This window comes from Oryx dammah, unplaced genomic scaffold (genome assembly GCF_014754425.2).
Source record: "Oryx dammah isolate SB20612 unplaced genomic scaffold, SCBI_Odam_1.1 HiC_scaffold_29, whole genome shotgun sequence".
Taxonomy (NCBI): domain Eukaryota; kingdom Metazoa; phylum Chordata; class Mammalia; order Artiodactyla; family Bovidae; genus Oryx; species Oryx dammah.
This window is the reverse complement of record NW_024070213.1, coordinates 86,591,964-86,605,422: the sequence shown is the minus strand read 5'-3', so window position 1 is coordinate 86,605,422 and position 13,459 is coordinate 86,591,964. Positions and strand designations below refer to the sequence as shown.

The window sequence follows — 13,459 nt, the reverse complement described above, 5'->3', positions numbered from 1 at the left end:
TTGATTCCAGCTTGTGCTTCATCCAGCCCAGCATTTCACATGATGTATACTCTGCATAGACGTTAAATCAGCAAGGTGACAATATACAGCCTTGACATACTCCTTTCCCAATTTAGAACCAGTCTATTGTTCCATGTCTGGTTGTAACTGTTGCTTCTTGACCTGCATACAGATTTCTCAGGAGGCAGGTAAGGTGGTCTGGTATTCCCATCTCCTGAAGAATTTTCCACAGTTTGTTGTGATCCACACAGTCAAAGGCTTTAGTGTAGTCAATGAAGCAGAAGTAGATGTTTTTCTGGAATTCCCTTACTTTTTCTATGATGCAGTAGATGCTGACAATTTGATCTCTGGTTCCTCTGCCTTTTCTAAATCCAGCTTGAATATCTGGAAGTTCTCAGTTCACATACTGTTCAAGCCTACCTTGGAGAATTTTGAGCATTATTTTGCTAGCATGTGAGATGAGTGCAATTGTGCAGTAGTTAGAATATTCTTTGTCCTGGTACAGTCAAGTAAATAAATATTAAAGGAAAGAAAAAAAAAGACCATGACTCTCCTAGCTCTATATATTCCCCTGACTGGTCTTAATCATCTTCATGGCTTATTTATCATCTTTATGTTGAAAACTTTTCAAATCTGTATCTCTCTCTTTTCTCTTCATACCTGCATATATGACTGACTAATGAATATCTCCAAGTACATGTGCCACAGATATTTAAACCTCAAAATGTGTCAAACACTGAACTGTTAGCTTCTCCTCTGTCCCTTCTTCAGTTCCCACCCACTTCTTCCTTCAGGATTCCGATCTCATTGAAAAATACCACCACTCAACCAGTTACTTAAACCAAGAACCTGAAAATTAACCTTCATTTCTCAGTTTTCTTCACACCCTGTCAATCAATCAATCACACCCACATCCAATCAATCACCAAATTCAACATTTCAACAACCAATTTCATACTAAGCACCTAGTATGTAGTAATAAATCTGAAGAAAAGTGGCTTTACAATTGGCTAAGCAGCTTCACAGTGTTAGAGCACCAGTTGGCATGCTGATTCTGTTTACATTAAGACCCTCAAGGTCTTAAATTGGCTCCAGGCATCATACCTTCACAGAACATTTCCAAAAGCAGAAAGCAAGGGATAGGAGTGAAACAAGAGGGCTTTCTCAAGTTGCAGTCTTTTTTGATCAGGGAGAAAAGTCATTCCCAGAAACACCCTAGCAGACTTCCCTTTATGTTGCTTTGGCCAGAACTGGGTCCAATTATGAAGGAGACCGAGAAAGCAAGCATCTGGCAAAGCGAAACAAGGTTCCCTCAATCCCTGGGATTGAGCACATGCATACCCTTAAAGAAAAGAGGGGAATTATCTTGGCAACAAATAAGAGAAAAAAAGTGGTTTCAGAGACAGCAATCAAAACTGATTTCCACGAAAACAGACATGGAGCTTGCATTCTAATTAAGGAGAAATTTTAAACATAAATATACAAACAAGGTAATTTCATATTCTATAAATGCTATGAAATCAGGCAATGTGATAAAAAAGTAATGGGCATATTTTGATGGTAAAGCTGATAGAATTTACTAGTGGAACTGAACATGACAGCCTGATAAAAAGATGATTTCAACTGCGAGTCTCTCCTCATTGCAGAGGCAGAGTACTAATCACAATGGGGGCTGGTCAAGGCATCACAGAGATTTAGAAAGTTTCTTCCTCTCTTTGGCCAATTTTAGCTGAAATGAGCACAACCGAAACTGTAACCAAAGGAGGCATTATGCTTCCAGAAAAACCTCAATGAAAAGTATTGCAAGCAACAGTAGTAGCTGTTGGCTGGAGATCTAAAGAAAACCAGCTCCTGTGAAAGTTGGAGATAAAGTTAGAGATAATCCTTCCCCCAGAATATGGAGGCATTAAAGTAGTTCTAGACAGTAAGAATTATTTCTTATTAGAGATGATGACATTCTTGGAAAATAAGTAAACAGAAATAAACTATTGAAATGGCATCATGTGAAGCTGCCAATTCCAGGGAAGTTTTAAATCTTTCATGTAAATAATTTCCATGTTTTCCTTTTATAATAAACTAATGATATCCAAATTAATGACATCCAGTGTCTCTAAAATTCAGTTTCACTGCACTGATTTAAACATTTGCAAAACAAACAGACAACAACCTCAAACAGAAAAAATGACACCAAAGGTAATACTCATTTCCATTCATAAATGAAGCTTGAGAAAGATAATAATGAGTCTAAAGTCATACCACTATTAACTGATAAGTCAGAATTGAAATTAGTACTATCTGAAATCCAAGTCAATTTTCTCTCCCCTATACATCTATCTGTGGGGGGAGGGAATACACAAAATGCCATATATAAATTTATAACATTGTAACAAAAAGAATAAAGAGTCTAGTGTTTGAAAATAGTTGATGCTTATAAACTTGTTTCTATTTATTATTTTTATCTTTCCTTATAGAATTGGTAAAACGAACAAAATACTTTGTAAAGTTTTATGTCTAAACCAAATATGGAACCATTAAAAATGTTACTGACTTAAAAAAAAACACCACCACCCATTACTGACTGTTAGAACAGTAGCAAATGGCCATGATATTAAGTAGCAAAGATAGGAGACTCAAATAGCAACACAAGGTTTTCCCACTATATCAGACTCAGACCAAATAGCTATAGGTCCTGAAACACTCTGACAAAAAGACCTACAAAATCAGTTAAAAAGTTAAGACAGCTGATAATACTGTTTATATTCAAGTGACAGATAACTACTATTTAGTTGTTAAATATAGACAAAGTATACATATCAATATATAACATAAATAAATTGCACTATGTACGCCAAAGTCTTTGATTGTGTGGATCACAACAGACTGTGGAAAATTCTTCAGGAGATGGGAATATCAGACCACCTTACCTGCCTCCTGAGAAATCTGTATGCAGGTCAAGAAGCAACAGTTACAACCAGATATGGAACTACACACTGGTTCCAAATTGGGAAAGGAGTACATCAAGGCTGTATATTGTCACCTCATTTATTTAACTTCAATGCAGAGTATATCATGCGAAATGCCGGGCTGAATGAAGCACAAGCTGGAATCAAGATTGCTGGGAGAAATATCAATAGCCTCAGATACGCAGATGACACCATCCTTATGGCAGAAAGTGAAGAAGAACTAAAGAGCCTCTTGATGAAAGAGGAGAGTGAAAAAGCTGGCTTAAAACTCAACATTCAGGGACTTCCCTGGTGGTAAAGCAGATAAGAATCTGCCTGCCAATGCAGGGGACACAGGTTCAATCCCTGGCCCAAGAAGATCCCACGTCCCACAGAGCAACTAAGCCCATATGCCACAACTACTGAGACCAGCTCTGGCCTGGGCTCTACCACGCTTCATAACAAGAGAAGCCACCATAATGAGAAACCCACACACCGCAGCTAAGATCCAGCGCAGCCAGAAATTTAAACAACAACAACAACAACTCAGCATTTAGAAACTAAGATCATATAAATAAATAAATAAAAGAAAACTAAGATCATGGCATCCAGTCCCATCACTTCTTGGCAAATAGATGGGGAAACAGTGGAAACAGTGACAGATTTTATTTTTGGGGGGCTCCAAAATCACTGCAGATGGTGACTACAGTCATGAAATTAAAAGACACTTGCTCCTTGGAAGAAAAGCTATGATCAACCTAGACAACATGTTAAGAAGCAGAGACATTACTCTGCCAACAAAGGTTCCTCTAGTCAAAGCTATGGTTTTTCCAGTAGTCATGTATGGATGTGAGAGTTGGACCATAAAGAAAGCTGAGTGCTGAAGAATTGATGCTTTTGAACTGTGGCATTGGAGAAGACTCTTGAGAGTCCCTTGGACTGCAAGGAGATCAAACCAGTCCATCCTAAAGGAAATCAGTCCTTTGAATAATCAGTCCAATGAATATTCATTGGAAGGACTGATGGTGAAGCTGAAGTTCTGATATTTTGGCCACCTGATGTGAAGAACTGACTCACTGGAAAAGACCCTGGTGCTGGGAAAGATTGAAGACAGGATGAGAAGGGGATGACAGGGGTTGAGATGGTTGGATGGCATCACTGACTCGATGAACATGAGTATGAGCAAGCTCCAGGAGTTAATGATGGACAGGGAAGCTTGGCAAGAGGTGGACATGACTGTGTGATGGAACTGAATGGAAATTTAGTATGAGTAAAAAAGTAGAAAAAAAAAGTCAGCCTTTCCTCACAGATACTAAAAGGTAGCAATATAAACCGCCTTAGCATTATTCAACATTTTCCTGGCATAAAGATACCAGACTAGATCATATTTAAATGTCTCTTATGGCTCTGCTACTCTCTGAAATCTAAGGTATTATCCGGGATCTTGGGAAAAAAAAAAAAAAAAAACTCAAATACTTTCTCATTCTCAGCAGGGGAATTCACAGATTAAAAGGTTAGCAAAGCTAATGATTTTAGAAAGGTATCTGGGGAAACATGGGCCCACAGGAGAAATTTTCTGCAATGAGCGCTCTAAGGTTCTGCAAAGCTAGGAGGAGGGAGGTGTCTGCTTTCAAATGGCTTTCATCCAGAGCAAACAGCAAAACGGAGTTCAGCAGTGTGGTTTGCTAACACTCATCTTTCTGTCAAGCTAATTATTTTCCATCTTCTGTTAAGAAAAGTGAGACAATATTCAAATATACTCCTGTCTTCTATGACCCTGTTTGAGACATGTGCACAAATTTGGATTTTGACTTGGAAACCATTTTAAAGGTTTATGACTACAAGAATAATTATTAGAGGGACTTCCCTGGTGGTCCAGTGGTTGGGACTCTGTGCTTCCACTGCAGGGGGAACAGGTTCAATCCCTGGTTGGGGAACTAGGACCCCAAATGCCTCATGGAGTGGCAAAAATAATTTATATATATATATATTTTTCTTATTCTAATTTGATAAAGCGTTCACCAAATCTGAATAAGAAAATCGTTCAATATGAACTATGAATTTTTACAGTCTATGTTTACCATTTTTGTTCAGTTCAGTTCAGTCAGTCAGTCATGTTTGACTCTTTGCAACCCCGTGGACTGCAGCAGGCCAGACTTCCCTGTACATCACCAACTCCCAGAGCTTGTCAAACTCATGTCCATCGAGTTGGTGATGCCATCCGACCATCTCATCCTCTGTCATCTCCTTCTCCTCCCCATGCTATTTCTGTTACAGAATTTGTCAACAGCAAAAGACAAAACAAAAACCCAAGATGTTTAGCTGTTTAACATCTAATCCAAGCATCACTGTTAAAAACAACTTATTTTACATGAAAATAAAAGTTTATACTGAGCTAAACAAAATAATGGATTTCCATTGAATATCTAAATCATCTAAATCATTTCCAACTAAAATAAATATTAAATGGCAAACATAAATGTATCTACTTTTGGTTTTTTAATTTTTACAGAGACAAAAAAATATTTAGGTCCATTAACAAATGTTTTATGCCACACTGAAAAGTTTTACTATGAGGAAGCATTTATAAATGTATATATGGGCATCCCTGGTGTCAAGTGGTTAAGAATCTGCCTGCCAACACAGGGGATGAGGGCATGACCCCCAGTTCAGGACACCTGCCACAAAGGAACTAACCACCGAGCCTGCACTTTAGAGCCCACAAGCCGCAACTACTGACGCCCTTGCGCCGTAGAGCCTGTGCTCCACGACCAGAGAAGCTAACACAGTAAGAAGCTCCTGCACTGCAACTGGAGAGGAAGCCTGCACACAGCAAACAAGACCTAGCACAAGCACAAATAAATAAAGAAAAATTATAAATGTGTTTGAAAGTTTGCTAATCTACTGCAGGATACTTATCTATGATAAACAGTTCACAACTGTCTGCTTTCTAGTTTTCAATGGGAAGCAAAGATTACAAACAGTTTAAAAGGTCAGAGAAAGAACTGAGAATACAAAATTAATCAAAGAGAAAGTGTCAAACATTTAGAATAATAAACATAAATTAACTGCAAACTATGTGGAATGATACTGAGAAAATGAAGGCAAAGCAACAAGCACTCCCTTGGAAGCTAAGAAACCGTGGAACGCCCATGAAAGTTTTCTCCTACCACTGTGGGAGGATTTACTGTAATTCCCTTATTTTTTCAAACTGTGATTATGGAACATTGATGAATTAAGATTAGCATGTATTTAAATATAATATATATATATTATCTATATTTATCCGTATAGACAAATGGATACTATGTGTCTTCAATTTACCTATAATTTATAGATAGATTTACATTTATTATCTATTTAAAAAAGAGAATGATTTCATAAAATGCAAACTAGAATACATGCATGGCATATACTAAAAATAGGAGATACATGTCAGCTTATTAAACTTTCATTTCAGTTACCAGCATGGCTTTATATATGTAAGTATGTGTTGGGCCACAAATACACTTCATTTCTTACTGTGAAATCATCCAACTTATTTGCAGGTTGCTGTTCTTATGCCACAGTAAATTAAGCAACAAAAAGGGTCTATGTAGCCAGCCGAAAAGGCTAAAACAAGAACCACCACTCTTGCTGCCTTATACATATGCAGATGCCAACTCAAAGCTGTAGTCACTCGCTGGTAGGCTCATACTTTGTTGCCTTGTCTTTTTAGACTTAGAGCCAAGCAGCAGTTCTTTTTTAAAAGAACATCCTCCATTTCTTACAACTACTTGCAAAGCTGATGAACTCTGCTGGTAGCTTCCCAGATATTTGTAAATCTGACATCAATTTAGAAATTGTTGTCCCACCTTTCAAACTTCTATTCTGCCTACTCATATTAGAACAACCCTTTCCAGCAATACCATGGGGATGCTGTTGCCCCTCCCTGTCCTATCATTCCCAGTATAGCAGAGCCATTTCAGAATGAAACTACATTGTAATTTCCAAAAAGCATACGACTTATTTTAACTATATTATGTAGGAGTTTATAATCATTTAATGTAATGCATATTTACCTATGGGGCTTCCCAGGTGGCTCTAGTGGTAAAGAACCCACCTGCCAATGCAGATGTAAGAGACAAGGGTTCCATCCCTGGGTCAGGAAGATCCCTGGGTCAGGAAGAAGGGCATGGCAACCTACTCCAGTATTCTTGCTTGGAGAATACCCTGGACAGAGGAGCTTGGTGAGGTAAAGTCCATACTGTCACAAAGAGTCAGACACAAGAAGCGACTTCACAAACAAATATAGGTAAATATGCTCTCCTCCAAGGATAAACCTGAACTTACTCTGTAACAATTGCCTTGCATCATTTCTTCTCTAGATAAGCTTTGTAAGTTTTTGAGAAGACAATATTTGAACTAATAAAACTGGATTTATGAGGGAAAAAAGACATTCTTAAAAATACAGATTGCTGTAGAAGATCCCTTGCCAAAATCAATTTGTAAAAGAGCTAAAGCTTCTTGTAGCTATGTAACCTTCTATAATTGCTTTTGAAATCTTTTTATTACTTGGGTAAAATGAATATTTAAATATTATTTCATAATTATCTGTGATCCTATTTAATTAAGTGTCTGAACCTTCTAATATTTTTGACAAACATTATCAAAATCAAATTCTAAATTAAGACTTTTTGACCTTAGACTAACTGGCATTTTTCCAGAGGAGTCCTGGAGCATCTCAAAGGATCTGTTCTCTCTCCTTATAAAAAGAAAGATATTAGAGTAATTAGGTTTATTTGATATGTTAAATTACATGGAAAGCATTTTCAAATAAGAAATAATACTAAGTCTTCTTTACATTATATCTGCATTGATCAGCAATGCTTTTGAGGAAAGATCTTGATCGAAAGGGGTAACTGCTGCTGCTGCTGCTGCTGCTGCTAAGTCACTTCAATCGTGTCCGACTCTGCGACCCCATAGACAGCAGCCCACCAGGCTCCCCTATCCCTGGGATTCTCCAGGCAAGAACACTGGAGTGGGTTGCCATTTCCTTCTCCAATGCATGAAAGTAAAAAGTGAAAGTGAAGTCGTAAATGTGAACATAAATAAAGGAAACCTCATTTTAAATGGAGTCAGGAAGACCTGAAGGAGGGACTCTCAGTACATGTAGCACCAGTTGCAGTCTGCATAACCAGCAGGGAAAAGGAAGATAAGAATCTTACTTCTCTTAAGGTATGAGAGAGAACATTTTAACACAGGTATTTCATCTCCTGCTTTTAAAAAAAGGAAGGCAGATCCCTCCCTGCCCCAGCAACTATACTCTAATCACCACTTACAGCCAGTGAGAAATGGCAGCAATCTTGAACTCTCATTCTTCTCCATGAATTTTTCTTCAAACAGTCCCCCCTACAGTTTCCTCCTAAAATCAAATAAAAGCACTCTCCTTTGTTCTCTGGATTCGCCTGACTCCCCATCACTTGCCTGTCCCAAATTGTGATTCTCTTCTGTTCCTAAATAAACCCATCTTGCTGCTTAAATAACTGGTTGTTTTAAGAGTGACAATGTATATAAATGTAAAATCACAATGTTGTACACTTGAAAGTAATGCAACAATGTACACTTGAAAGTAATGTAACTTTGTATGTCAATTACATTGTATGTCAATTAAAAAAAAAAAGTTTTACAAAACTCTAGGGTTTCCCTGGAGATTCAGTGGTTAAGAACTGCCCGCCAATGCACGGCACATGAGTTTGGTCCCTGGTCTGGGAAGATCACACATTCCTCAGAGTGGCTGAGCCCAACTGCCAGTAATTACTGAGTCCTCAACTCCCCAGACCCCCAAAGCCACAACTACTAAAGCCCTCACGCCTTAGATCCCGCAGTCCCCAAGAGAAGCCACAGCAATGAGAAGCCTGTGGCCCGCAACTAGAGTAGCCTCCCATTACCGCAACTAGAGAAAACCCGTATACAGCAAGGATGACCCACCGCAGCAACCCGCCCCGCCCCCCGCAAAAAAAAACAACTCTAGTCCAAGGAATCTCTACCTCCTAACATCTTTGATAGTCAAACAATTTCCTCTCTCCCCAAGTTTCTGTCCTCACTTCTTCAATTCGGCTACCAACTTTGAAATGTGTCTTTAAATCTCTCGTTCTAAAAGGCCCTAGAGCTGTTTCATAAAGTTGGTTGGTTTCTGTCTAAAAATGGGGCCTACCCTACCCTTTTAACAGCTCAGTTGTTCAGTGCTTAGGTGCTTACTCTTTAAATGACTGAAATACTATTTGGGGCCTTTAGTTTAAAGAACAAGTAAACCAAGTAAAACTATTCAATTTTTTCTAAACCTTGCTCCTCCACATTATCAGGCATTCTGTACTGCCATTTTAAAGAAACTAGGAAGAGGAAAAAAAAACTCATTGACAAATGATGACAACGTGGAAATAACCAGCTGAGCTATCTGGACCACAAGTTTCTGCATTTCATGGTGCTTCATCTTTAAAACTGTGTAGACTTCTTAAATCTTAAGATTCACCCAAAATAAAGGCAATCGAGCCCTCATTCCCATGTTGGTTTCTTCCAAACCTGCGCCCCACCCCCATCCTCACCCCCGCCCCGGCTCTGGCAGCCATGCGCCAAAGACTGCAGCACCGGAGCTCGCGGTCCGCAGGCGCAGCGGACCCCGCCCCGCACGGCTGGCGCGGGGAGGCTGCTCCGGGCCAGGAACCCGCCTCTGCGGCGGCTGAGCCGGGCGCCCAGTGGGTGCGCTCGGGCGGAGGAGGGGCCTGCGGCCATGGCACCGCCTTTGCCTGCCCGCCCCGCCCCGGACCGCTACTTAAGTGGCTCCCGCACCGCCCCCGCTCCAGTGCGTTACTTACCTCGACTCTTAGCTTGTCGGGGACGGTAACCGGGACCCGTGTCTACTCCTGTTGCCTGCGCCTGCTGATCCGTAGTCACCATGGTGAGTGGACCGTCGACTTGGCTTAGGGAAACGGGGGAAAACGAGCCGGGGTATCGCCAAGGGCTTCTAGCTGGAGAGGGCTGCCCCACCGCTGTCCATTTGGAGGGCGAAGAGCGAGGCGGGAGCCCAGGGTGAGAGTAGATAGACCTCGATTTGTGGAGAAAGGCTGGGGCCCATGAGGAAGGGGGCCACCGCCTTTTCTTCCGAGACTGTAGAACGGGATGGCGGGGCACTGGTTCTCCTTCACCATGGCTAGCGCTCTCATTTAGCCCTAACTTTTGGGCTCAGCGCCCCCGAGACCCTGCAGTCTTTTCCCGCGCCTTCCCATCCCCCTCTTAGAGTCACCCCAGCCTTTAGCGAGCGCGCGCGCGGGCTCTCCCCGCCCTCACTTCCTCCTCAGCACGAAAACCGGAGGCGGGAAGGAACTGCGCACGCGCGACCGTTACCTTCCCGCCTGGGAGTGGCCCGGAGCCCGCCACTGCAGTAGACGCGTGCGCGCTGGGGCGCTGCAGGTCTATGACTGGAGGGCCTGTTTCCTGTTACCCTGGGTTCTCGTTTAAAATCTAAGGAGTAAGGTGAACATGGAAAAGGACTCCTTATCGATGTGCTGCACTGCACCAATATCTTAAGATAACTAGCTCTCAGCAGCCTGTAAAGGCCATCTGTCTCTCCCTGCCGCTGTGTTAGGAATGCGTGTGGGAGCAGGTGGTGGTGATGGCGGTTTTGAGGGAATAGAAATCGGATCTGGGTCTCCGATAATCCCCTGCTGCGTCGTGACAGGTGTGGAGATGCTGAACCGAGCTTCACGCCTGCATGAAGCGAAGATGGTTGGCCATGGCTGCGCCTCTGCAGACGTGGCTTTTAAGAACTTCTGCAGCTGCGCGACTCCGCGAACCGCAGAGGGGCGCGGGCGCGCGCGCGCCCTGAATTGCTCATTCATCCTTTGCCGCAGAGCCCCACCCCTCGTCCCTGCGGCCCGGCATTTCCTTTGCACTGCTCTGGCCACGTGCTTCCTGTGCTGGGAGCTGCCCGGAAATCTGGCCACCTACTCTAAAATGGCATTCTGGGCTCTGGGCGCTAGATGGATGACCTCCTCTTTATCTTGATCCTCAAAGAAGGAAGCAATGACTAAGCTCTATTCTTGGTCTAGAAAGAGGCCTTCCCGATTTAGACGGGGAAAGGAAATTAATTAAAAGCAATGTATATCAGAAGTATAGCCCATCTACCCTAGATTTTTTTTAAAAAGCATCCCATTTTAAAAGCAAATCTAAGACTAGTTTTCCGTAAACATTTAGCATTTTTGTTAAATGTCTTGTGGGTTTTGTGTGTGTGTGTGTTAATGTGTTTTTTTTTTTCTCTCTCTCTCTCTCTCACAGCGTGAGTGCATCTCCATCCACGTTGGCCAGGCTGGTGTCCAGATCGGCAATGCCTGCTGGGAGCTCTACTGCCTGGAACACGGCATTCAGCCCGATGGCCAGATGCCAAGTGACAAGACTATTGGGGGAGGAGACGACTCCTTCAACACCTTCTTCAGTGAGACAGGCGCTGGCAAGCATGTGCCCAGGGCAGTGTTTGTAGACCTGGAACCCACAGTCATTGGTGAGTTGACCTCAGTAGCTTCAGTGAGAATCCTGGGGATCTGGGACAGGAGGTGTGTCCTGTGGACTCCACTGATACCCTGGGGTGGAGCTTGTGTGGGTCGTTGATGGGTGGCTGCTTCATTTTCCTTTCCAGATGAGGTTCGCACTGGCACCTACCGCCAGCTCTTCCACCCTGAACAGCTCATCACAGGCAAAGAAGATGCTGCCAACAACTATGCCCGAGGTCACTACACCATTGGCAAGGAGATCATTGACCTCGTCTTGGACCGAATTCGGAAACTGGTATGTGTATTCTCAAGAATAAAGTAAATTAATGAACCTAAGAGAGATATTTGAAATATGCTCTTTTTTTTTCAAACACAACTGAAATGCAATAAAGAGTGAGGTTAATTATTCCTTTATAGTTTTTTTAAAGTTCAATTAAAATATGGACTATTTGATGTCATTTGATGTCATGAAGATATTTTTAATAAAGAAATGCTGAGTAATTTAAGGAAGGTCTACATTTTAAAAGTTTCTGTCAAAATGCAATCTAATTTTTGGAATTAATATGAAAAGTGAAAATCTTTACTATGATGACATAACAAAGAGCAATAACTATGTTTTTTCTGTTCCTCTTTTAACAGGCTGACCAGTGCACAGGTCTTCAGGGCTTCTTGGTTTTCCACAGCTTTGGTGGGGGAACTGGTTCCGGGTTCACCTCCCTGCTGATGGAACGCCTCTCTGTCGACTATGGCAAGAAGTCCAAGCTGGAGTTCTCCATGTACCCAGCCCCCCAGGTTTCCACAGCTGTCGTTGAGCCCTACAACTCCATCCTCACCACCCACACCACCCTGGAGCACTCTGATTGTGCCTTCATGGTAGACAATGAGGCCATCTATGACATCTGCCGTAGAAACCTCGACATTGAGCGCCCAACCTACACAAATCTTAACCGCCTTATTAGCCAGATAGTGTCCTCCATCACTGCTTCCCTGAGGTTTGATGGAGCCCTGAATGTGGATCTGACAGAGTTCCAGACCAACCTGGTGCCCTATCCCCGCATCCACTTCCCTCTGGCCACATACGCCCCTGTCATCTCTGCTGAGAAAGCCTACCATGAACAGCTTTCTGTAGCAGAGATCACCAATGCTTGCTTTGAGCCTGCCAACCAGATGGTGAAATGTGACCCTCGCCATGGTAAATACATGGCCTGCTGCCTGTTGTACCGTGGCGACGTGGTTCCCAAAGATGTCAATGCTGCCATTGCCACCATCAAGACCAAGCGCAGCATCCAGTTTGTAGACTGGTGCCCCACTGGCTTCAAGGTTGGCATTAACTACCAGCCTCCCACTGTGGTACCCGGTGGAGACCTGGCCAAAGTACAGCGAGCTGTGTGCATGCTGAGCAACACCACAGCCATCGCTGAGGCCTGGGCTCGCCTGGACCACAAGTTTGACCTGATGTATGCCAAGCGTGCCTTTGTTCACTGGTATGTGGGTGAGGGCATGGAGGAAGGAGAGTTTTCTGAGGCCCGTGAGGACATGGCTGCCCTTGAGAAGGATTATGAGGAGGTTGGTGTGGATTCTGTGGAAGGAGAGGGAGAGGAAGAAGGAGAGGAATACTAATCACCATTCCTTTGAGCCTTGCAGCATGTCATACTCAGCTTCAGCATTAGCTGACAGGCATAAAACCTTTCTGACTAGATTGTCTTCGCTTTCAACTATGATCATGTATTCCTTTTCCATGTGTGTCTGTAACACTTATGTCGTGTCTCAAAAGTAAAGATTTTAAGAAAGCAAATAGAGTTCTGTGCTTCTAAATTGGTTTCTCCACTTTTCACTCGTATACCTGAAAGCCTGCCACTGGAAGTAATACCAAGGATTTTGCTCCAGATATCTCTGTGGGGAAGGTGTACTCTGAAACTGGTCTGTTAACATTACTTCAACCAGTATTTTGTTGAAATCCAGCTCAGAGACCTTGGAAAGATGCAAATTTCA

General features: G+C 42.5%; 1 protein-coding gene across 1 annotated transcript; it reads left to right on the top strand.

Annotated features, from left to right (window-relative positions):
* Window positions 1-9,586: 9,586 nt before the first annotated feature.
* Window positions 9,587-13,264, top strand: LOC120858186 (tubulin alpha-1B chain). The gene is made up of 4 exons (XM_040234090.1): window positions 9,587-9,879; window positions 11,256-11,478; window positions 11,614-11,762; window positions 12,107-13,264. The coding sequence occupies exons 1-4, from the start codon at window positions 9,877-9,879 to the stop codon at window positions 13,085-13,087; spliced, it is 1,356 nt and encodes a 451-aa protein (XP_040090024.1). The 5' UTR covers window positions 9,587-9,876; the 3' UTR covers window positions 13,088-13,264.
* The last annotated feature ends 195 nt before the right edge of the window (window positions 13,265-13,459 follow it).

Bases quoted from the DNA above. Each gene is read 5' to 3' on its own strand.
- LOC120858186 (XM_040234090.1), top strand. The intron at 11,479-11,613 runs GTGAGTTGACCT...TTTCCTTTCCAG, and splicing joins CCTGGAACCCACAGTCATTG to ATGAGGTTCGCACTGGCACC. The intron at 11,763-12,106 runs GTATGTGTATTC...CTCTTTTAACAG, and splicing joins TGGACCGAATTCGGAAACTG to GCTGACCAGTGCACAGGTCT.